This window comes from Hyaena hyaena, unplaced genomic scaffold, assembly GCF_003009895.1.
Source record: "Hyaena hyaena isolate Hyena2069 unplaced genomic scaffold, ASM300989v1 scaffold_49, whole genome shotgun sequence".
NCBI classification, from domain to species: Eukaryota; Metazoa; Chordata; class Mammalia; order Carnivora; family Hyaenidae; genus Hyaena; species Hyaena hyaena.
Window position 1 is genome coordinate 2,216,085 of NW_024080681.1, and position 24,836 is coordinate 2,240,920.

General features: G+C 36.9%; 1 protein-coding gene across 1 annotated transcript in view; it reads right to left on the reverse strand.

Annotated features, from left to right (window-relative positions):
• Positions 1 to 24,836, reverse strand: part of ADAM10 (ADAM metallopeptidase domain 10) — a 133,143-nt gene that overhangs the window by 81,237 nt on the left and 27,070 nt on the right. The window contains exon 2 of the mRNA XM_039230640.1: positions 16,568 to 16,718. Coding sequence (XP_039086571.1) covers positions 16,568 to 16,718 — 151 coding nt within the window. The remainder of the gene's footprint in view (positions 1 to 16,567; positions 16,719 to 24,836) is intronic.

The window sequence follows — 24,836 nt, forward strand, 5'->3', positions numbered from 1 at the left end:
ATACCTCATATTCTTAAGATTTCATTTCTAAGCAATCTCTACAGACAAAGGAGGGCCTGAGCTCACAACCCCAAGATCAAGAGTCGTATGCTCTATCAACTGAGCCAGCCAGGTGCCCCCAGGCATACTTCATTTTATTGTGCTTCACTCTATTATGTTTTACAACTACGTTTTTTACAAACTGAAGGTCTTTACATCCAAAAAGTCTACTGGTGCTATTTTTCCAACAGCTTTTGCTCACTTTATATCTCTGTATCACATTTTGGTAATTCTCACAATATTTCTAACTTTTTCATTATTATTATATTTGTAATGGGGATGTGTGATCAGTGATTACAACTTGCTGAGAGCTCATACTGATGCATTTAGAATTTCTTAGCAATAAACTATTTTTTAGTGAAGATATGTACATTTGTTTTTTTAGGCAATTTTACTGCACATTGAGCAGACTACAGTATAGTGTAAACATAACTTTTGTATGCACTCGGAAACCAAAAAATTCATTTCACTTGCTTAATTGCAATATTCACTTTACTGAAGTGGTCTGGAACCAAACCTTCAATATCTCCAAGGCATGCGTGTATAAAACACTAAAACAATGACAGAATTTTAGAGTGAGACTTCAATTATTCAGATATTTAATATAAATCAAATGTATAAAATCATAAGGATCACCTAAATTTATTAATTTCACAAAGAGACCACACAAATAAAAATAGAGCTTGTATCTGAACCAAATTCTTCAATTAGCCAACCAATGACAATTCTACTATATCAAGCTACAATCCCCTATGTAGGATATATGAGGGAGCTCCAAAATGGCAAAATATAGGACATTTTCCTAGTGAAAGAATGACTTAAAAAACATAATCAGGGGAGCCTGTGTGACTCAGTCAGTTGAGTGTCAAACTCTTGGTATCGGCTCAGGTGATGATATTACAGTCATGAGATCGAGCCCATACTGGGCTCTATACTGACAGCATGGAGCCTGCCTGGAATTCTCTCTTTCTCTCTCTCTCTACTAACCCCCTCAAAATAAATAAGTAAACATTTGTTTAAAAAGCATAATGAGTGATACTGTTATACTGAAAAGAAACATGTGTCAATGGAAGGGCATAAAAGAAAGGGATCAAGACTGGCAGTATACATACAAAGAAAGTGCCAGCATCATGAGCTTGATTCTTGATGCTATTCCTTCATTCCATAATTATTTACTGAGCACTTACTGGGGTGAGCACAGTGCTAAGCTGGAAGATGCAGGCATGAACAACACAATTCACAGAACACGTTATAGTTTACATATGGTTAATGAGCAGGAAGGGAGGTAGCATGGGAAGAAAGAAAGAAGGCCTTACACTGACAAGTGATATGATGAAAAACAAATAAGAAAAAAGAGAATAGTAAAAGGAAAGAAGGATGCTATTTTACAAAAGGGGCTAGGAAGAGATCCCTGCTGGTTCAGTCGGTAGAGCGTGCAACTCTTGATCTTAGGATTGCATCCTCCTCAAAGTTATGAGAAGGTAAGAAATAATTAAGATCAAAACAGAAATCAATGAAATAGAGATGGAAAAGACAACACAGAAGTTCAGTGAAACAAACAGCTAGTTCTTTGAAAAGGCAAACAAACCTTTAGCTGGACTCATCAAGAAAAAAAAAGAAGATTCAAATCAGAAATGAAAAAGAAGTTACAACTGATACTACAAAAATACAAAGGATCATAAGAGAATAATACACAAAATTATATACCAATAAATTGGACAACCTAGGAAAAAAATGGATAAATTCCTAAAACATACAACCTTCCAAGACTAAACCATGAAGAAAAAGAAAAATCTGAATATATCAAATACTAGCAAAGAAAATGAATCAGTAATCAAAAACCTCTAGGACCAGACAGATTCACTGGTGAATTCTATCAAACATTCAAAGAAGATTTAATACCTATCCTTCTCAAACTCTTCCCAAAAAATATAAAAGGAAGAAATACTTCCAAACTCACTTTACAAGGCCAGCATTACGCAGACAACAAAACCAGACAAGACCACCAAAGAAAAAAGAAAAATCACAGGCCAACAACCTTGATGAATACAGATGCAAAAATCCTCAACAGAGTATTAGCAAACTGAATTCAACAATACATATAAAGGATCACACACTGGGGCACCTCGGTGGCTCAGTCGGTTAAGCATATGACCAGGTTTCAGCTCTAGTCACAATCTCATGGTTCCTGAGTTCAAGCCCATTACTGGGCTCTGTGCTTACGGTCAGAGCCTACTTGGGATTTTCTCTCGCTCGCTCTCGCTCTCATTCTCTCTCACTGTTCCTCTCCTATTTGCATGCTCTCTCTCAAAAATAAATAAACTTTAAAAAAAATAAATAAAAATAAAGGATCATACACTGTGATCAAGTGAGATTTATTCCAGGAAATGAAAGGATGGATCAACATAAGGAAATTGATCAACATGAAACACTAGATTAAAAACATTAAGGATAGGGGCGCCTGGGTGGCTTAGTCGGTTAAGCATCCGACTTTCGCTTGGGTCATGATCTCGCGGTTCGTGGGTTCAAGCCCCGCATAGGGCTCTGTGCTGACTGCCAGCTCAGAGCCTGGAGCCTGTTTCAGTCTGTGACTCCCTCTCTCTCTGACCCTCCCCTGCTCGTGCTGTCTCTCTCTCTCTCCTAGAAATAAATAAAAAAAACATTAAAAAAAAATTAAAAAAAAACATTAAGGATAAAAATCATATGGTCATCTCAATAGATACAGAAAAAGCATTTAACAAAGCTCAATATCCATCTAGAATAAAAACTCTCAACGAAATGGGTATAGAGGAAATGCAGTGAAATATAGTGAAAGCCATATATGATAAACTCTCAACTAACATCATACTCAATGAAAAGAAACCTAAGTCTGACTTTGGCTCAGGTCATGATCTTACACTTCATGAGTTCGGGCCCCACCTTGGGCTCTGTGCTGACAGCTTGGAGCTTGGAGCCTGGAGACTGCTTCGGATTCTGTGTCCCCCTCTCTCCCTGTCCCTCCCCTGCTCACACTCTGTCTCTCTCTCTCTCTCTCTCTCAAAAAGGAAATATTTAAAGCCAAAAGCTTTTCCTTAGATCAAGAACAAGAGAAGGATATCTACTCTCACCACTTTTATTCAACAGAGTACTCAAAATTCCTAGCCTCAGCTATCAGACAAAAAAAAAAAAAAAAAAAGAAACAAACAAAAAGAATCCAAATTGAAAAGGAAAATGTAAAACTGTAACTATTTGCAAATGACACGATACTATATATAGAAAACCCTCAAGATACCACCAAAAAACTAAACTAAAAAACTGAGTTCAGTTAAGTTGCAGAATACAAAATACAAAACCAATATACAGAAATTTGTTGCATTTCTATGTGCTAATAACAAACTATCAAAGACAAATATAAGAAAACAATCCCATTGGGACATGTGGGTGGCTCAGTCCATGGAGCGTCTGACTCTTGATTTCAGCTCAGGTCATGATCTCAGGATAGTGGGACCTAGTCCTACATGTGCTCAGCATGGAACCTATGAGATTCTCTCTCCACTGCCCCTCTCCCCTGGTCACACAGTCTCTCTCCCTCTAAAATAAAGAAAATCTCTATTTACAAAAGCACCAAAAAGAATAAAATATTTAGGATTAAATTTAACTAAGGAGGTGCAAGACTAGTACACTGAAAACTGGAAGATACTGATTCTAAAAAACTGTAGAAGACACAAATAAATGCAAAGATACTCCATGATCATGAAATGTAAGAATTAACAGTTAAAATGTCTATGTTATACAAAGACATCTACAGATTCTAAGCAATCCTTATAAAAAATCTCAATGCCATTTTTCACAGAGCCAGAACAAATAAAGAATCATAAAAGATTCCAAAGAGCCAAACCTATCTTGAGAAAGAACAAAATTGGAGGAACGGCATTCCTTGACTTCAAACTATTACAAAGGTATAGTAATCAAAACAGTATGGTACTCACATAAAAACAGACACACAGATCAATGAAACAGAATACAAAGCCCAAAAATAAGTCCAAACATATATAGTCAATTAATTTATATGAAAGACCCAAGAACATAAAATAGGGAAAGAACAGTCTCTTCAATAAAGGAAAATTGGACAGCTACATGCAAAAGAATGAAACGGGATCATTTCCATAAGCCAGACACACACCAAAAAAACCCTGAAAATGGACTGGAGATTTGAATTTAAGAACTAAAATCATAAAATTCCTAGAAGAAAACAAAGGTGGTAAGTTCTTTGATATTGCTCTTAGCAGTATTTGTTTTGGCTCTGACTCCAAAGGCAAGGGAAACAAAAATAAATGAGACTACATCAAACTAAAAAAACTTCGGCACAGCAAAAAAACAAAAAAACAAAAAACAAAAAAACAAAAACCCTCAAAAAACCATCAATAAAACAAAAAGGCAAACTACTGAACGGGAAAAGACTTCTGTAAATCATGTATCCAACAGAAGGTTTACATATGGCATATATTAAGACCTCATACAACTAAACAACAAAACAGCCTGATTAAAACAACAGCCTGATTTAAAAATGAGCAATAGACCTGAATAGATATTTTCCCAAAGACATACAGATGGCCAACAGGCACATGAAAACATGTTCGGCATCACTAATTATCAGGGAATTACAAACCAAAACCACAATGGGCTATCACTTCACACCTGTCTAATAGAATGTCTATTATCAAAAAAGCAAGATATAAACAAGTGTTAGAGAGGATGTGGAGAAAAGGGAACTATTATGCACTGTTGGTGGCAATATAAACTGGTTACAGCCACTACGAAAAACAGTATGAAGATTCATCAAAAAATTAAAAATATGATCCAACTATTCAATTTCTGTATATTTATCTAACAAATACAAAAACATTATTTCAAAAAGGTACTGCACCCCATGTTCACTGATGTATTATTTATGATAGCCACACATGGAAAAAACCTAAGTGTCCACTGATGGATGAATGGTATACATATGCAATGGAATACTATACTTGGCAATAAAAAAGGAAATCATGCCATCTGCAACAACATGCATGGATAGAACTTGAAGGTACTGTGCTAAGTGAAATGAGTCAGGGAAAGACAAGTACCATATGATTTCACTTATACATGGAATCTAAAAAATAAAGCAAAACAAAACAAAAACAAATTCACAGTTACAGAAAACAGACTGGTGGTTACCAAAGGTAACACATGATAAGGTAACAATCATTATGTTGTATACCTAAAATTTACATAATGTTAGGCACCAATTTTACTTCATGACTCTGTTAGACTTCCTCATACTTTTTTTTTTAATGTTTTTTTATTTATTTCTGAGAGAGAGACACAGCATGAGCGGCGGCGGGGGAGGGGGTAGGGAGAGACGGAGACACAGAATCTGAAACAGGCTCCAGGCTCTGAGTTAGCTGTCAGCACAGAGCCTGACACGGGGCTTGAACCCACGAACCGTGAAATCATGACCTGAGCCGAAGTCGAACACTTAACTGACTGAGTCACCCAGGTGCTCCTGAACATTCCTTTCTTAACATTTATCACAGCTGTCATTCCCAATCCAACACTTGCCCATCTCATGAATTCATAAACTCCTCACCAGCAAGGATCTGTCTTGTTGAGTTACTCTATTACTATCAACTACTAAAGTGCCTGAAATACATTAGACACTTAAAATATGATAGTGGGCTTAGTAAATTATAGCATATTAAAACTATAGAAACATCTCTTATAGCTCAAATAAACTTAAACAACAAAAAAATACACAATATATTTGTTCACTGAAACCAGAGATCAAAATTCCATAACAGAACTATTTGTCCCACACCAACATATCCAAGATTCTGGATATGCTAGACTTTTTGTTTATATTTGATTTGTTGGTTCAGCATTATTCTCCTGGTACAGACTGTTTTAGAACGAGTTCAGAGTGCTTATAATTTCAGATTTCAGAGACACGCACAAAAGAACAACTTGATTTTATTCCTATGCACAAGTATTAAAAATATCTGTCAACCCAAAAAAGCAAAGAAAGACTTGAAGTTAGAAAAGATATGTATGATACAAGTGGGGAAATCAAGTACTCAGAAGTTTTTCAAGAAGAAACTATACATGTAATTACCAAAGAATTTTCAAACACAGTTACAGTTTAAAAGTATCACACAACTCTGTAAGATTTCACTGATGCTTATAACACAATTCAAACAAGCATAAAACAAATAAACCAAACATACCCATTTAACTGTTACATAAAAGATTTTCAAGTATAATGAAACAGGATAAACACTTAAATAACCTTTACAGGTGCCTGGGTGGCTCATCCAAATCTTGATTTCAGCTCAGGTCATGATTTCATGATTTCGAATCAAGTTATGATCTAATTGTTCTTGGGATTGAGCCCCATGTTGGGCTTCCCGCTGACAGCGCAGAGCCTGCTTGGGATTCTCTCTCTCTCCCTCTCTCTTTGCCCTTCCCCCACTTGCATGTGCGCATGATCTCTCACTCTCTTGTTCTCTCTAAATAAATAAACATTTAAAAATAAATAAATAACTTTTAGTCATATAAAATCCTTGCTACACTTTTAAGAAACAGCACAACAACTTACATGGGGTTTAATCACTTGATGAAATTAAAAAAAAAAAAAGAAGGGCTATGAATCCAAATTAAATCTAAGCTGGAATACTTATAAAAACCCAACGGCACATGCAATATTTTAGTATGAAATATAATTTACAACTGAGGAAAAAGATGGGTTTTTCTACCACTGAAATACACTTAATTTCTGACATTTACTGCCTAAGATCACCAACTCTAGAAACTCAGACATTGAATATGCCATCAGATACAAAACCTGTTTTTGATGAACTTTTAGAGATAATGAGGTATCAAAAGAATTAAAAAGAGTCAGAAAAGTACTTTTTCATAAAAATTTTTTTAATGTTTATTCACTTTTGAGAGACAGAGTGTGGGGGTGGGGGGGCCGGAGGGCAGAGAGAGAGAGAGAGGGAAACACAGAATCTGAAGCAGGCTCCAGGCTCTGAGCTGTGAGCACAGAGCCTGATACAGGGGCCCAAACACACAAACTGCAAGATCATGATTTGAGCCAAACCGACTGAACCACCCAGGCGTCCCAAAGTACTTTTGTTTTAGTAAATTCTATTCTATTCTATTCTCTTCTATTCTATTCTATTCTATTCTATTTCTATTCTATTCTAAATAGGCTCCATACCCAATGTGGTGCTTGAACTCATAACCCTGAGATTGAGTCGAATGCTCCACCAACTGAGCCAACCTGGTTCCCCAGAAACATACTTTTATACTCTTTCATTTCCTCTTCATTCCCTCATTCCATCTCTTCCACATAAAGCCTAATTAGTGCTTAAAAACATGTAAAATAAAAATATTTCATGTTGAAATCATGTCTATGAAGTAAACTCAGAGCAATCATCGGCTCTCAATTTAGCTTTTTAAATACAAAATTAACATGAATACAACACAGCTCATTTTTTCTTATGATTCAGGAAGTAATTCAAATACCCAGTGTCCCTTCAAATTCTTTTTTAAGTTTTATTTATTTTGAGAGACAGACAGAGTAAGGGCAAGGGGCGGAGAGAGGAAGAGACAGAATCCCAAGCAGGCTCCGAGCCGAATGCAGGGCTCGATCTCACAAACCATGAGATCATGATGTGAGCAAGATCAAAAACTAGACGTTTAACTGACAGAACAACCCAGGTACCCCCACCGTTAGATTTTTTTAAAAAACTTATTTGTTAGGCTTTTAATTTCTGTATAAAAAGAAAACAGGCAAGAATAAAGAATATGACCTCCTAGAAAAATCCATGACTAAAACAAAAAGCAGTATGAAATATAGTTTAATGATACATGCTAAAGGGCACTTTACCTGACATAAAGTAGGTACTAAATAAATAGCCTTTTCCTTTACAAATTTTTGCTCAAACTTGCTCAAATTTTGCTGGGAAAAATTTCATTGCCAAGTCAGTATTTTTCAAAATTTAGTTTTCCTCATGCACAATAATACCATTTATATATAATTTAAATTTATTCTCTTCTTCTTTATTGTTCTGGCATCTTTGTTCTCCCTAGATTCTTACGTCTGCTTCTCAAAGTATGCTTGCTTGTCTACGAGTGTCCTATCCTAGCTTTCTGCCACCCCACTCATCGTATGACAAAGATAAAATCCAGACACCCCTAGACTAATAACCCAAATCCAGTCAAGATCCGTCAAAGGGAATATTTATATCTTTTACAGATTACTTGGGCTTTATTCTTGATACCCTCATATTTTAGAAGTAGGGAAAACTTATGTTCCAAAGTGCAAAAGAAAATTTCAAATGTCTGACCATTTGTTTTAAACAGTTTGTAAACATAGACTACTAAGGCTATAGCAAGAATTATCTTGTCAAAATCAGAAAAAAGGAAACTTGTCAGTTTTCCAAAACATTATGTGGCACTTAAGAAAAAAAATCCAGTATCTTTTTACGGTATATACAAATCACATATTAGACAGAATCAATTTTTGATGTATTATGTACTCTAATAATTAAACACAGAGGCACAAAAAAATAACATGTTATTGACTACATAATGTTTTTATTTTTTACTGTAGTTATTTGAATGTTACTAATATAATATATTTGATAGAATTTTAAAGCAGGAAAGGGCCTAAACATTATCGCATCTAAAATTCAAAGCTTTTCATGAGGGAACCAAGGCTCATAAGAAATCTCTAGATAACCCATGTTAACTTAGAAGAGAAGTCCACTCAGTCTCTGACTTACCAAAATACTCCTTCCTCTACCTAGTTTATGACTATTTCAATACATCTATTTCCTTCCTATAAAATCACAATTTCTTTACTAAGTGACATTCCACTCAAATGCAAAGTGGTAGACCTGAACCATCAAATCTATGAAAGGAAGTAAAGTTAGCAAAGTGGTGAGAAGACCAGAAAATAAAGACAACTGCCTATAATTTGGAAAACAAGATATATGCAAGAAAAGGCTCTAAAAAATATATATATATATACACCCAAAAAAAAGGTTGAATTTAACAGTATATGAATACTTCCTACAAAAAGATCAACTGTATTATATCAGAGTTCTCAAATATTCTTTCTACGTATTTTTTTAAAATACCACTATGAAGCAGTATTTCAGAAAATTTATAGAAATTCTATTAAGAAAAAGGAATAGTAGTTGGGTCACCTGCGTGGCTGCCCATCCAACTCTTGGTTTCAGCTCAGGTCATGATCTCACAGTTCATGAGTTTGAGCCTCATCATCACCTCTGCATAACCTGCTAAGGATTCTTCTCAACCTCTCTTTCTCTCTGCGCCTACCCTGCTCACACTCTCTCTCATTCTCAAAATAAATAAATAAACTTAAAAAAAAAAAGGAATAGTGGGATGATCCCTTATGCTTCTCTTTAATGACAGTTGTAACAAAAGGCATAAATTTAAAAATATATACATTAGAATCTCACTGTGATCTATACTAAAAATCACTAGTAAATAATCTTGCAGTGAAGTTTTTCTCAGGCTATACTAATACTCTTGGATAAGTCCAAGAGATAATTATTTATCCTAAATTTTCATCTATATCAATATAGGACTATAATAATATTTCAGTAATTACATAAAACCCAAACTTGAAGGGTGCCTGAGTGGCTCAATCAGTTGAGCACTTGACTTCAGCTCAGAGCATGATCTTGTAGTCTGTGGGTTTGAGCCTTGAGTCAGGCTCTGTGATGACAGTTTGAAACCTGTAGCCTGCTTCGGATTCTGTGTCTCCCGCTCTCTCTGCCCTCCCCCAGTTGTGCTCTGTCTCTGTCTCTATCAAAAGTAAACATAAAAAAAAAATTTTAATAAATAAATAAATAAATGTAAAAGACACCAAACTCGACCAATATAAAATATACATTTTAATAAAGTCACATAAGTCACATAGCAAATTTCCTAATGAAACTGTAATACATTGGTAATATACAAGCTTAAAACACAAGACAAATGAAGCCAGGGATGGTAGGATATAACATGTCTTGTTCTAGTATGAAAGAAGAATAAGAAAAGGGAATAACAAAGACAGTCCCTGGCACATTACATGCTTTCACGTGAACAAGAGGCATGATAGAAAACACATTTTCCACATGTATTTCAAAAATCCTGCATCCTATAATATAATAACTCTGCCTACCACTTAGTGATCAGGAACAACTGCTTAAAAAGCTGAGACAGTTTAGACTACACAATATTTAAGCTGAATATCTATATCTTAATATTTTAGTGTATTTTATTATCCATCAAATTAAAGATGCAAGGGCACCTGGGTGGCTCGGTTGGCCTGACTTTTGATTTTGGCTCAGATCAAATGGGATCTAGCCCCACGTCGGTCTCTGCACTGAGTATAGAGCCTGCTTAAGATTCTCTCTCTCCCCCTTTGTCCCTCACCGTGCTTATGCTGTCTCTCTTTCTAAAATAAAATTTTTAAAAAGTGCTTTCGGGGCGCCTGGGTGGCTCAGTCGGTTAAGCGTCCAACTTCAGCTCAGGTCATGATCTCATGGTTTGTGGTTTCAAGCCCCGTGTTGGGCTCTGTGCCGACAGCTAGCTCGGAGCCTGGAGGCTGTTTCAGATTCTGTATCTCCCTCTCTCTCTGACCCTCCTCAGTTCACGCAGTCTCTCTCTCAGAAATAAACAAAACATTAAAATTTTTTTTTAAAAAATCAGGGCACCTGGGTGGCTCAGTCAGTTAAGCGCCTAACTTCGGCTCAGGTCATGATCTCACAGTTCATGGGTTTCAGCCCTGCATGGGGCTCTGTGCTGACAGCTAGCTCGGAGCCTGGAGGCTGTCTCTGGATTCTGTAACTCCCTGTCTCTCTGACTCTCCCCCACTCATGCTCTCTCTCGCTCAAAACTAAATAAAACACGTAAAAAAAATTTTTTTAAATAAATAAGTACTTTCAATACTTAAAAAAATTAAATACACAATAAGCAACTGATACTTACTTTACTTTTTCCGATTAAATCTCTGATAAGGGCTAGGCCTTTACATAAGTATTAGTTACATACCTCCCTGTCAGCATTTTATGCTTATAAATGTACTCCCTTCATAGTGTTTCATTCATTCATTCATTCACTCACTCAGTATAACTTAAATGACCACCAACTACAGAAAAAAGGTGAATATAACTCAAGCTTTGCCCTTCAAATTTGCAGGAACAAAGGGCATATGCATGTAAACAAAGTTATAATAAAATGTAATAAATGCTGTAAGTGATATACTTACTGCTAAGTGAGCTTAGAGGAAGAAGCAATGCTCTGGGTACATATCACTCAGGCATCCCACTTATCAGAATTTATCCAAGTAAAGCTATTTCTAAAATTAAGAAAACTGATTCCTAATTTCTGTGTTTTTTTTTGTTTTTTTTTAATGTTTTATTTATTTCTAGGAGAGAGAGAGAGAGACAGCGTGAGCAGGGGAGGGTCAGAGAGAGAGGGAGTCACAGACAGAAACAGGCTCCAGGCTCTGAGCTGGCAGTCAGCACAGAGCCCGACGCGGGGCTCGAACCCACGAACCGCGAGATCATGACCCAAGCAAACGTCAGACGCTTAACCGACTAAGCCACCCAGGCGCCCCTGATTCCTAATTTCTAAGCAAAGCAAAGGGGTATCTTTTACCCTAGCATCTATTATTAAAATATTTTAATATCCTAATGAATATTACTGAAGTATGTTTAAAAATACTTACTTCCCTTAACAATCTTTCCTATAACTAACTGCGCACAGGCCCACAGGACTTTTTATTTTATTTGTATTTTAGAGAGAATGTGTGAGCAACAGAGAGAGGCAAAGGGAAAGAGAAAAAGAGAACCTCAAGCAGGCTCCATGCTCCAGTGTGGGGCTCAGTGTGGGGCTCAATCTTAGGACCATGGGATCATGACCTGAGACAAAATCAAGAGTCAGACATTCAACCAAACCACCCAGGCTTTGACAGTCACCCAGCCACCTTCGGAAAAAAAAGAAAAAAAAATTTATTTTTTAAGGTAGGCTCCATGCCCAGCATAGAGCCCAATGCGGGGCTTGAACTCATGACCCTGAAATGATCAAGACCTGAATGGAGGGTCGCCTAGGTGGCTTAGTCAAGTAAGCATCTGACTTTGGCTCAAGTCAAGATCTTGTAGTTTGTGGGTTCAGGCCTCACATCAGCCTGAACTCACATCAGCCTATCAGCACAGAGCCTGCTTGGGATTCTTTCTCTCTGCCCCTCCCTGACTCATGCTTTCTCTTTCAAATAAATAAATAAACTTTAAAAAAGAAAAAGAAAAAGGAAGAAAAAGGAAGAAAAAGAAAGAAACAAACAAAGACAGACAGACAGATGGACTGGAGTTAAGATTTTGAGTTGGGACACTTAACTGACTGAGTCACCCAGGCACCCCATATTTTCAAACAACTTCAAACTTTATTTCAAGAGCGGTGGTTTTTCATGGAATTCTTTTCTTCTTTTTTAAATTTACTTATTTTGAGAGAGAGAGAAAGAGAGCATGCATGTGCAAGTGGGAGATGGGCAGAGAGAGACCCCAAAGGAGGCTCAACACTATCAGTGCAGAGCCCAACACAGGGATTAAAACCACAAACCATGAGATCATGACTTGAGCCAAAATTAAGAGTCAGATGCTTAACTGACTGAGCCACCCAAGTGTCCCATTCATGGAATTCCTAAGAATGGACTTGGGGCTTAAAGAATCTCAACATTTCTTCATTTAATGTTATTATCTGTAAACCTGGTATGTGATACACCCTTTCTTATTTAGGAAACTTGGAAGCCAGGTTGAAAGAAGTTTGCCTATGCACTTAAACATAAAACAAACAGCACAAAGAATGACTTTAATACATACACACCACACACCACACACACACACACACACACACACACACACACACACACACACACTGTGTTAGTATTCAAAGATGCAAGTCATGGGGCGCCTGGGTGGCTTAGTCGGTTAAGCGTCCGACTTTCGCTTGGGTCATGATCTCACGGTTCGTCGGTTCGAGCCCCACGTCGGGCTCTGTGCTGACTGCCAGCTCAGAGCCTGGAGCCTATTTCAGAGTCTGTGTCTCCCTCTCTCTCTGACCCTCCCCTGCTCACCTGTCTCTCTCTCTCTCTCTCTCCTAGAAATAAATAAAAATATTAAAAAAAAAAAAAGATGCAAGTCATACTTATCTAACTAAACAGAACCCTTTTCAAGTATTTACCTCTTTTCTAAGTTAACTGCACAGTATTTATTATATTCTGTAATTTATTAAATCTTAGCAATGTGATTCTAGGGGATTAAGCCGAACCATATAATCAGGAGAAACAAACTCTACTTGATTATTTTTTAAAAGATGAAAAATAGATATTAGGTGTAGCCACAATGCACAAGGGCAACACACATTTTACAGGCTGGATGACAGCTAGGTATAGCCCAAAACCACCCCAAAACCACATTCACAATAAAGCTGGGTCTTCTAATCAACACATTGCTATTTTATAATAATCATTTCTCATTGGTATTATAAATTGTTATTAACTCATAATTTGTGTATCAATACAAATCCTGTTTATGGGGGTTGTAGGGTACCAAAACCAATTTTTTGTATATGGTGGAGGAGGAAGAGACTGAGCAGGAAATCTGTAACTATATCATCCAGGTCATTTCATAGGCCCTTGCAAGGAAAGAGAAATAAAACAGATCATCACATTTTTAACTAATGTATGTTACAATGTAATTAAAATAACCACATTTTAGGGCAAAAATTCTAAGACAACATGAATATACAAGTATGATAATTGAAACAGTAAATTCCAATACCTCAATTCCAATCTACTCCAGACAAAGTAGTGCATATATATAATTGATTAAATAGATTTCTGTTAAAAGCATCTAAGGTGACCACTTATACACAAAATGACATCTCCTGGCTGCAGGCCCTTTGTTGAGAGCCTCAGTTCCAAGGATCATATGAATATCTATAGTGTTTTACCTATAAAGCACCATTATCACATTTTCCTCTTATGAAATGACTTACCCACATCTTGCTGCCCTATTAGATCTATGTTTGATTTATGTTTCTACCACCCATAGCCTAAACTAGGTAACTTTTAACGAGTCAATAAACAAGTTTATGGATGAATAAACAGCATGCACTCACATGTTCACTCTCTCTCACACGCACAAACAAAACAAAAAAGGAGGGTGGGGGAGAGCTAGGAGTTTACCCTAGCCACAAGCTCAATATGAATTATGTGATAGATCAAATAAAAAATCTAATGTAACAGGAATGTGGTATTCAAATCAAAGGCAGCTAGAATCTCTACCTTTCTTTTTGGTAGTTACACTATATTTGGAATATAATATTAAATTTATTTTGAGGTGGTCACTAAAAACTTAGGAAGCCTGAAAGGCTGCTATTATTTCATGATACTAGTAAAGAATAGGTAATTTAAAAATATCTGAAGTTAAGGATCATAAAAATTAACATAAATTGCTACCACTAATATTCTTACTTAAAAAAAAAAACCCTAAAATGAATCTTTACTTCCTTCATATGAAAGCAAGAGATTTTATAAATTAAAAGTACTTTTTTCTACAATGAGAATTACATTTTAATACAGAAAATAAGTTAATTTAAGTAATATTTATTTCCATGGGCAAAATAAGTTTCACAGTATTTTTATTCTCTGATTAGTAATGAAATTTATATTCTAATATCTGATTAAAAATAATTATCTTTTCATCCATTAATATCTTTCTTAAGCATCTGTACATCTGTACTTAAGCATAAGTACAAAAAATAAACATTACTAAATAGTAGCCAGTATGCTAAAAAGTTATAGAAAAATAAACAAATACACTCATGAAAAGGAAGACAAAACAATCAAAATACCAATGGCACAGACGAGCAAATTAAAACATTACTATATAGTAGCCAGTATGCTAAAAACGGTTATAGGAAAATAAACAAATACACTCATGAAAAGGAAGACAGAACAAATCAAAGTACCAATGGCACAGATGAGCAATTTAAAAGTTCTGAGGAAGGTGTAGGTAAATTTTTAAAAAGGCAGGACTTGAACTGTACATTAAAAGATGATCAAGACTTAAGATAAATGACTCGACTCAGAGAACAAACTGCTCATGGTATATTCAGCAACCAGATGATCATTCTGGGTGAAAAAGACACTTAATGTTGGGAAACGGAACAAAGTTTACAAAAATAGACTAGAATTAATTTACAGAGAATCCTAAAAGCCAAGTTAAGAAATCTGGCTTACAATCATTAATTGAGGACTTTAGAACAGTAAGCTGACATGAAAAAGCAAGCATTTAAGGAACAGTCTTCTTGTAGCAGTCCATAGGATAGCTTTAATGATAAATGGAAAGGAAGCTGGGAAACCTATTAGGAGGTGAACAATAAATCAAGGTTACATCAGTAGGAAAAACACAAAAGGAACAGTAAGCAATTACAGTAAGCAAGACAGAGAGTCTAACAGAGAATGCTCCAAGATTTTGCATCTAAGTACCCCTAACCAACAGAAAGAAAAAGTATGGGGTTTGAGTCGGTCAGGTCTGACTCAAATCTATGCTGTGTAACTTTAAAGAAATAATTTATCTTCTCTGAGCCTTAGTTTTCTCAGATATAAAAAGATATTTACCTTGTTTGGGTTTTGAGAAGATTAAATTAAAAACTATGCACCTAGGATACCCCAGGCACTATACCAATGAGATTTTTACCTTTCTCCCCTGGCTCCCTGTTCTTTATCCTTTAACAATTCTGTCTGAGAAATGAGCAGTACAGTAGGTAATCTGTTTAAAACTGTCACTTTAGAGTTAATAAAATTGAGTTAATGAGAAATTAAATGACTTAATGACATAAAACCAGCTACCTTTACTGTTGGCACCAGAAGACAGATCTATTGACCCATAAAACACATAAAAAGTAGTGGGAAATTATGAACAAAGAATCTTCTTTAAAGATACATCCTCTAAGAATACAACAGAGGATTGGGTTCAAAATTTAAAAACATTTAAATTTGACTGTAGCCTTAATACAAAAAAGATAATCCATTTTAAAAGAAAACATTTTTGGGTCACCTGGGTGGCTCAGTTGGTTAAGCATCCGACTTCGGCTCAGGTCATGATCTCACTGTTCATGGGTTCGAGCCCCGCGTGGAGTCCTATGCTGACAGCTATCTCAGAGCCTGGAGCGTTCTTCAGATTCTGTGTCTCTCTCCCTCTCTCTGACCCTTGCCTGCTCATGCTCTCTCTCTCTCAGAAATAAATAAAACATTAAAAAAAAAAAAAAAGAAAACCTTTTTTAGCATATATACCAAATTCTAGAGTAGGCTGAATTTCCAAATGGGAACCTTTCCATTAGAGAAGGAAAATTAATGGTATAAATTTCTTCTTTTAACTTAGACTGAATATAGGAAAACTTCATACACAGCAATAAATTTACTCACCTTCCATGGGCATGGAAATTTAGACGTAAAAACTGGTCCTCATGTGAAATTGCTCTTTTGGCACGCTGGTGTTTTTGGTGTAATGAATCCACATCATAAGATAATCCTTCATAATGTCTAATGTATTTATTTAAAGGGTTTCCATATTGACCTATAAAAAATAAACAGTTTGAATTAGTATCATCTTGAAGATCCATTCGAGTACTAATGCAATTCCATGATTATTCAAATATCTACACATACGTATGAAACAACTGTCTCACTGATGTTACTACCTCATTTTCACATACATTTTTCTGAAAATTTATTGTAATGGGAATTTCTTTTTTTTAATTTTGTTTGTTTGTTTGTTTTGTTTATTTTTGAGACAGAGAGAGACAGAGCACAAGTGGGGAGAGGCAGAGAGAGAGGGAGACACAGAATCTGAAACAGGCTCCAGGGTCTGAGCTGTCAGCACAGAGCCCGATGCAGGGCTCGAACCTACAAACCGTGTGATCGTGACCTGAGCCAAAATCGGACGCTCAACCGACTGAGCCACCCAGGCGCCCCTGTAATGGGAATTTCAACCATACACAATAGTCTGAATGTTAGTCACAGGTCTGTCTTTGATGTCTTTTATCAGGCTAAGTTTTCTATTAATACTTAGCTGATAAAAACTATCAGGAACAGATGCTGACATGTCACCTGCTCTTTCTGCACCTAGTAAGTTGATTACATGGATTTTTTTCTTTTAGTTTATTAACATGATGAATTAAGGTTGATTTTCTATTTTAAATGTTTTCTAATGTTTATTTTTGAGAGAGAGAGAGAGAGAGAGACAGAGTATGAGCAGGGGAGGGGCGGAGAGAGAGGGACACAGGATCTGAAGCAGGCTCTAGGCTCTGAGCTGTCAGCAAAGAGCCCGATGCAGGGCTCAAACTCATGAACTACGAGATGATGACCTGAACCAAAGTCAGATCCTTAGTCGACTGAGCCACTCAGGAACTCCCAAAATTGACTGATTTTCTAATATTAAACCAAGCTGTACTACTGAAATAAACCCCATTTGGGGGGCGCCTGGGTGGCTTAGTCGGTTAAGCGTCCAACTTTCGCTTAGGTCATGATCTCGCGGTTCGTGGGTTCAGGCCCCGCGTCGGGCTCTGTGCTGACTGCCAACTCAGAGCCTGGAGCCTGTTTCAGAGTCTGTGACTCCCTCTCTCTCTGACCCTCCCCTGCTCACGTTGTCTCTCTCTCTCTCCTAGAAATAAATTAAAAAAAAAAATTAAAAAAAAAACCATTTGGTTATGGTGTATTATCTTTTACAGTACTGTTGGATTTGATTTGCTAATACAGCTTTGTTTAGAATCTTTGTTATCTGTGTTCATGAAAAAGACTGGTCCATAGTTTTCTGTTTTTTTGTACTATCTTTGCCAAGTTTTAATATCAAAGTAAAAGAGGAGTTGGGAAATATTACCTCTTTTTCAGCTTCTTGGACACATTCATATAGCACTAGTATTCGTACCTCCTTAAATATTTGACAGAATTCAGCAGTAAAACCATCCTGGCCTAGAGTTCTCTTTGTGAAAAGGTTATTAATAACTACAATTTCAATTTCATATATAGATAAAGGGCTACTCAGGTTATCTACTTCTTAAATAAGCTTTGCAAGACCTTATCCATGTCACCTAAGATGTTAAAGTTATGGAAATAAAATTGTCCATAATATTCCCTTATCGTATTTTTTATGTCTTTTTGAATCTGCAGTGATATTACCTCTCCCATTCCTGATACTGGTAATCTATATCTTGTCTCTTTCATTCCTGATCAGGATAGCTAGAAATTTACTGATTTTACTTATTGTCCCCTCAAAAAACAACTTTTCTTTCCTTTGATTTTCCCTACCTATTTTTGTTTTCTATTTCTTGATTTTCCCTTTGATCGTCATTATTTCTTTTCTGTTTACGTTGAGTTTAACTGCTTTTTTGTTTCATAAGGCAATGCCACGGATTTAAGACTGTTTCTTCTCTACTCCAGATGTTTAGTGCTATAAATGTACCCCTAATGCAGCTTTAGCAGCATCCCAACAGATTCTGTTATGCTGTTACTATTTTATTCCATTCAGTATACCTTCTAATTTCCTTTTTGATCCCTGTGCTATTTATAAGTTTGTTACTTATTTTCAAATACTAAGGACTTTCTCAATTATCTTTCTGCTACTGACTTCCCATTTACCCCATTATAGCCAGAAAACATGCTTTGTACATCAAACCTTTTGGATACACAGAGTTGTTTTATGACACAGAATATGATCTTTATAATATTCATGTGCACTTGAAAAGAATGGGTATTCTGCTGTTAATGGTGAGTGTCCAGAAATGTCAATTTCTGCTCTTATTGAGTATTCTATAAATGCCAACCAGGTCAAGTTGGTTAATGGGGTTTTTCAAGTCTTTTATATCCTTACTGATTTTTCTACCTACTTGTTCTATTTTCAAAAGAGGGGTACTGAAATCTGTCTATGATTGTGATCTTTTGTTTTTCCCCTGCAACTGTTTGCTTCATTGATGTTTGAAGCTCTGTTACTACATGCATAAATGTTGATTATCATGCCTTTTGGATTAATTCATCCTTTGTCATTAACAAATGATCTTCTTTATTTTTTGCGATATTTTACATGCTAAAATCTACTTTGATATTGATATAGCCACTACCCTCTTTTTTTCTTTTTTGGACTAGCATGGTATATCTTTTTCCATCCTTTTACTTTTAACCTACCTGTATCTTGATATTTAAAGTGAATTTGTCATAAGCAGCATATAATCAGGTCTTGCTTTTTTTCTTTAAGTGAGCTCTATGCCCAACACTGGGCTTGGACTCACAACCCTGAGATCAAGAGTTACATATTCTACCAATTGAGCCAGCCAGGCGTCCCTTGGGTCTTGCTTTTATTTTTATTTATTTATTTTTTTTTTTAATTTTTTATTTTTTTTACAAATTGTCAAATTAGTTTCCACAGAACACTCAGTGCTCATCCCCAAAGTGCCCTCCTCCGTGCCCACCCCCCCTTCCCCCCACATCCATCAGTCCTCAGTTTTTGTCAGCATTCAAGAGTCTCTCATGGTTTGCCTCTCTCCCTTTCCCCCACCATTTCCGCCCTTCTTCTCCCCCCTTGTTCCTCCGTCAAGTTCCTCCTAATCCTCCTATACGTGCAAACATATGATATTTGTCCTTCTCTGCCTGACTTATTTCGCTCAGCATAAGGGTCTTGCTTTTAATCTAATTTGATAATCTGTGCCTTTTAATTGGGATGTCTAGATCATTTAAATTTAAAGTAGTCACTAATGGTGTGCCTGGGTGGCTCCACTGGTTAAGCATCGACTTTGGCTCAGGTCATGATCTCACCATTCTTGAGTTTGGGCCCTATGTCAGGCTCTGTGCTAAGAGCCAGAGCCTGAACCCTGCTTCAGATTCTGTGTCTCCCTCTCTCTCTCTCTCTCTGCCCCTCCCCTATTCGTACTCTGCGCCTCTCTCTCTCAAATATAAATTAAGACATTAAAAAAAAATTTTAGGGGCACCTGGGTGGCTCAGTCAGTTGGGCGACCAACTTCAGCCTAGGTCATGATCTCACAGTTCGTGGGTTCGAGCGCCACATCGGGTCCTGTGCTGACAGCTCAAAGCCTGGAGCCTGTTTCAGATTCTGTGTGTGTCTCTCTCTCTCTGCCCCTCCCCCGCTCATGTTCTGTCTGTCTCAAATATTAATAAACTATGAAAAATTTTAATAAAGTAGTTACTAATATGGGTAGGTTTAAGTCTTTCAGTGTCATTTATTTCTATTTGACTCATCTGCACTTTGTTCCTTTTTTCCTTCTTTTGGACTAATTATTTTTTATGATTTCATTATTATCTCTTCATTGGCTTATTAGTGAAACTCTTTGGTTATTTCAGTAGTTGCTTTAAGGCTTATAGTACACTCATTAACTTATCCCTGCCTACCTTCAAGTGATATTATAACACGACAGGTAGAAGAACTTCCATTTATCTCCTCCTGGCCTTTAGGTTATTGCCATTGTATATTTTACTTATATATATGTTATAAACCCCACAATATATTGTTGCTGTTTGGGTTGAAATAATTATCTTTTATTAAAATTTTTAATGTTTATTTATTTTTGAAAGAGTGAGAGACAGAGTGCTAGCAAGGGAGGGACAGAGAGAGAGGGAGACACAGAATCTCAATCAGGCTCTAGACTCCAAGCTGTCAGCACAGAACCTGACAGGGAGCTCAAACCCATGAACCATGAGATCATGACCAGAGCCAAAATGGGACACTTAACTGACTGAAGCACCCAGGTGTTCTGGAATAATTATCTATTAAGGAGGTTTAAATAACAAGAAAAAAAAATCTCCTTTAATCATCATGTTCAGGGTTCTTTGTTCCTTTATGTGAATACATATTTCCATCTAGAATCATTTTCCTTCTGGATGACTTCCTCTAACATTTTTTCTACTGGTGAAAAACTCTTCCAGCTTTTGTATGTCTAAAGTCTTTATTCTGTCTTCACTTTTTAAAGATATTTTCACAGGGCACAGAATTACAGGCTGACACGTTCATATATTTTTCTTTAAATACTTTTAAAATGTTACTCCACCATCTTTTCAATTGTATTTCTTCTGACAAGAAATTTGCCACCCTTATCTTGCTCCTCTGAATACAATGTGTCTTTACCCTCCCTAGTTTGCTTCTAAGGTTTTCCTCTTTATCCTTAGCTTTGAGCAATTTGATTATCATGTGCTTTGGTTTCTTCATATTTCTTGAGCTTTATATCAGTGAACTTCTTGGATCTGTGGGTGGACAGTTTTTCAACCATTATTTCTTCCAGGTTTTTTGTTGTTGTTGTCGAACTCTCCATCCTTCTCTAGGCGGATTCCAATTACAAGTATATCAGGTCACTCAAGCCCTTCCCACAGTCCACTAGTGGTTTTTCATATTCATTAAAAATTCTTTTATCTCTTTTCATTTTGAATTGTTTCTGCTATGTCTTCTACTTCACTAATATTCTGCAATGTCTAATCTGTTGTTAATGCCATCCAGTGTACTTCCCATTGAAAACAGTACAGTTTCCATCTCTACAAGTTAGATTTGTGTTTTATTTTCTATGTCTCTGCTTATATTATATGAAAGTCATAATAACTCTTTTAATGCTTTGTTACTTCTAATACCTGTGTCACTTCTAGGTTGGCTCCAATTGGTTGCTTATTCTTCTCATTATAGATTATTGTTTTCCTGCTTCAATGCATGCCTTAGAATCTTTCACTAAATGGATTCCAGACAGTACAAATTTCACTTTATTGGGTGGTAAGCATTGTTTGTATTTTTATAAATATTCTCAGATTTTGTTTTAGGACAAAGTATAGTTACTTGGAAACAGTTTGATCCTTTTAGGTCTTGGATTTATAATTTGTTAGGTGGGTCTGGAGCAGTGCTCAGTGTAGGGCTAACTCTTCCCCACTACTAAAGCACGACCTTTCTGAGTAGTCTACCATTGCTGTAAAAATTAAGAGTTTTTCTAGTCTGGCCAATGAGAACAGGCACTATTTCCTGCTTTATGTGACACAAGGTTCTGTTTCTTTCCCTGGACTCAGATAGCTTCTTCACATGTATGCATTGATCAATACTCTGCCAAACACTAGGGGAACCCTTTGCAAATCTCAGGGATTCTCTCTCTATGCAGTGTTCTTCACTCTGATATTCTGTCTGTGAATTCTAGTTGCTTAAACCCTCTTGAGTGTCAGTTTCATCTCCTCAACTCAGACAGTTGGTCTCCACCTAGGTTCCTTCTCATATCACTGCAGATAGGCATTTTCTCAAGATAGAAAGCTGAAACAATCATAGGTCTTGACTCATTTAAGATATTTTCCCTCTCTCAGGGACCACTGTCCTTTACAATCTGGTGATCAGGTAACCAGTGTCTTAAAAACTGTGGTTTCTCTGAGTTTTTTTCCTTAGTTTTTTTCAGACGGGATAAATCTGGTTCTGGTTTCTCCATCCTCACCATGAGGGATTCCTTAACAAACAGAAATTTCTTCCTGAAGAAAACTGCCCTCTTTTGGGGCGCCGGTGGCTCAGTTGGTTGGGTGTCTGACTGCAGCTCAGGTCATGATCTCACAGTTCGTGGGTTCGAGCCCCGCGTCGGGGTCTATGCTGACAGCTAGCTCAGAGCCTGGAGACTTTTTCAGATTCTGTGTCTCCCTCTCTCTCTGACCCTCCCCTGCTCACGCTGTCTCTCTCTCTCTCAGAAATAAAACGTTAAAAAAAAAAGAAAAAGGAAGAAAACTGCCTTCTTTTATAAAACAAAGTACCACGTTTGTTTTTAAAAAGAAACTATAATGGTTTATCTAGAGTACTGCATAAAGCGTTCGTATCCATCACTGAATTTTCTGTATATACAAGTCAGTGACTAGTCATTATACAGTTAAGGACACAAATTCTTAGGTCAAATGATCTGAGTTTAAGTGCTGGAGAATGACTGCACAACAAGGTAAATACACTTAACACTACTGAGCTGTATACTTAGAAATGGTTAAGGTAGTAAATTTTATGATAAGCATTTTTTTACTAGAATAAAAAAACTATTGGGTTTAAATCCCATCACCTTCATTTATTAGCTTGTTTCCCTAATCAAATGGAAAACTTAGCTTCACTGCTCCATCCCTAAAACTGCAAAGAAGTAAGGGTGCCTGGGTGGCTCAGTAGCGTAAGCATCCGACTTGGCTCAGGTCATGATCTTGCAGTTTGAGTTCAAGCCCCACCTCACAGTTTGTGATGACAACTTGGAGCCTGGAGCCTTTTGAATTCTGTGTTTCCCTCTCTCTCTGCCCCTCCCCTGCTCATGTTCTATCTCTCCCTGTCTCTCAAAAATAAACAAACGTGGGGCGCCTGGGCAGTTCAGTCAGTTAAGCATCTGACTTCGGCTCAGGTCATGATCTTGCAGTTTGAGTTCAAGCCCCACCTCACAGTTTGTGATGACAACTTGGAGCCTGGAGCCTTTTGAATTCTGTGTTTCCCTCTCTCACTGCCCCTCCCCTGCTCGTGTTCTATCTCTCCCTGTCTCTCAAAAATAAACAAACGTGGGGCGCCTGGGCAGTTCAGTCAGTTAAGCATCTGACTTCGGCTCAGGTCATGATCTCACAGATCGTGGGTTCGAGCCCCGCATCAGGCTCTGTGCTGACAGCTAGCTCAGAGCCTGGAGCCTGTCTTCGGATTCTCTATCTCTCTCTCTCTCTCTCTCTCCCTCTCTCTCTCTCTTTCTCACCCTCCCCTGCTCACGCTGTCTCTCTCTACTTTCAAAAATAAAAAAAAAAAAATTAAATTAATAAACATTTTTTAAAAAGTTTTTTTTTAACTGGAGAGAAATAGAATACCTCTCTCTTAAGGCTGTTTGGATTATGATTTAAACCATGGGTGGCAATTAGCAAAGTGCCTCCAATACAGTAGTCACGGTAAATAATTGTCCTCCTCCTCCTCCTCCTTCTTTCTTCTTCCTCTTTTTCTTTGTCATCATCATCATCTCCTCCATCTCTTCCTTTAAAAGTTCCTCCTCCCACACTTGCCTTTGAGACTTACATGCACTAATTGAGGCCATAAACTGAAGAATAAACACAGAACTGGATTTGCATTCTGACACTTCCTAGTAATGACTGCATGAGCTACGTGATTTTTTAACTTTTTATTTTATTTTTTTTAATGTTTTATTTATTTCTAGGAGAGAGAGAGAGACAGCGTGAGCAGGGGAGGGTCAGAGAGAGAGGGAGTCACAGACTGAAACAGGCTCCAGGCTCTGAGCCGGCAGTCAGCACAGAGCCCGACGCGGGGCTCGAACCCACGAACCGCGAGATCATGACCTAAGTGAAAGTCGGACGCTTAACCGACTAAGCCACCCAGGCGCCCCATTTTTTAACTTTTTAAAAATCTTAGGGTTTTTATCTGTAACACAGAAATAAGGACTACCTTAAATGCATGTGAACTGCTTAGCACAACGGTTGGCATTAAAGGATCATTTAATTTAAACTATTATTGAATAAATTCACTCTACTCTTGAATGCACTGTTCTCAAGAGAAATGATAAGAATGGAATCCAAAACTATCTTTGCAACTAACAAAGAAAATATAGTGAAGCTAGGGTATAAGAAACAATAAAGCTTACTGGTATGAAATGTTTAAAAATCAAGACTAAATAATGGAATCAAATATTATACTACACATTCATCATATTCTTTAAAAATATTTTAA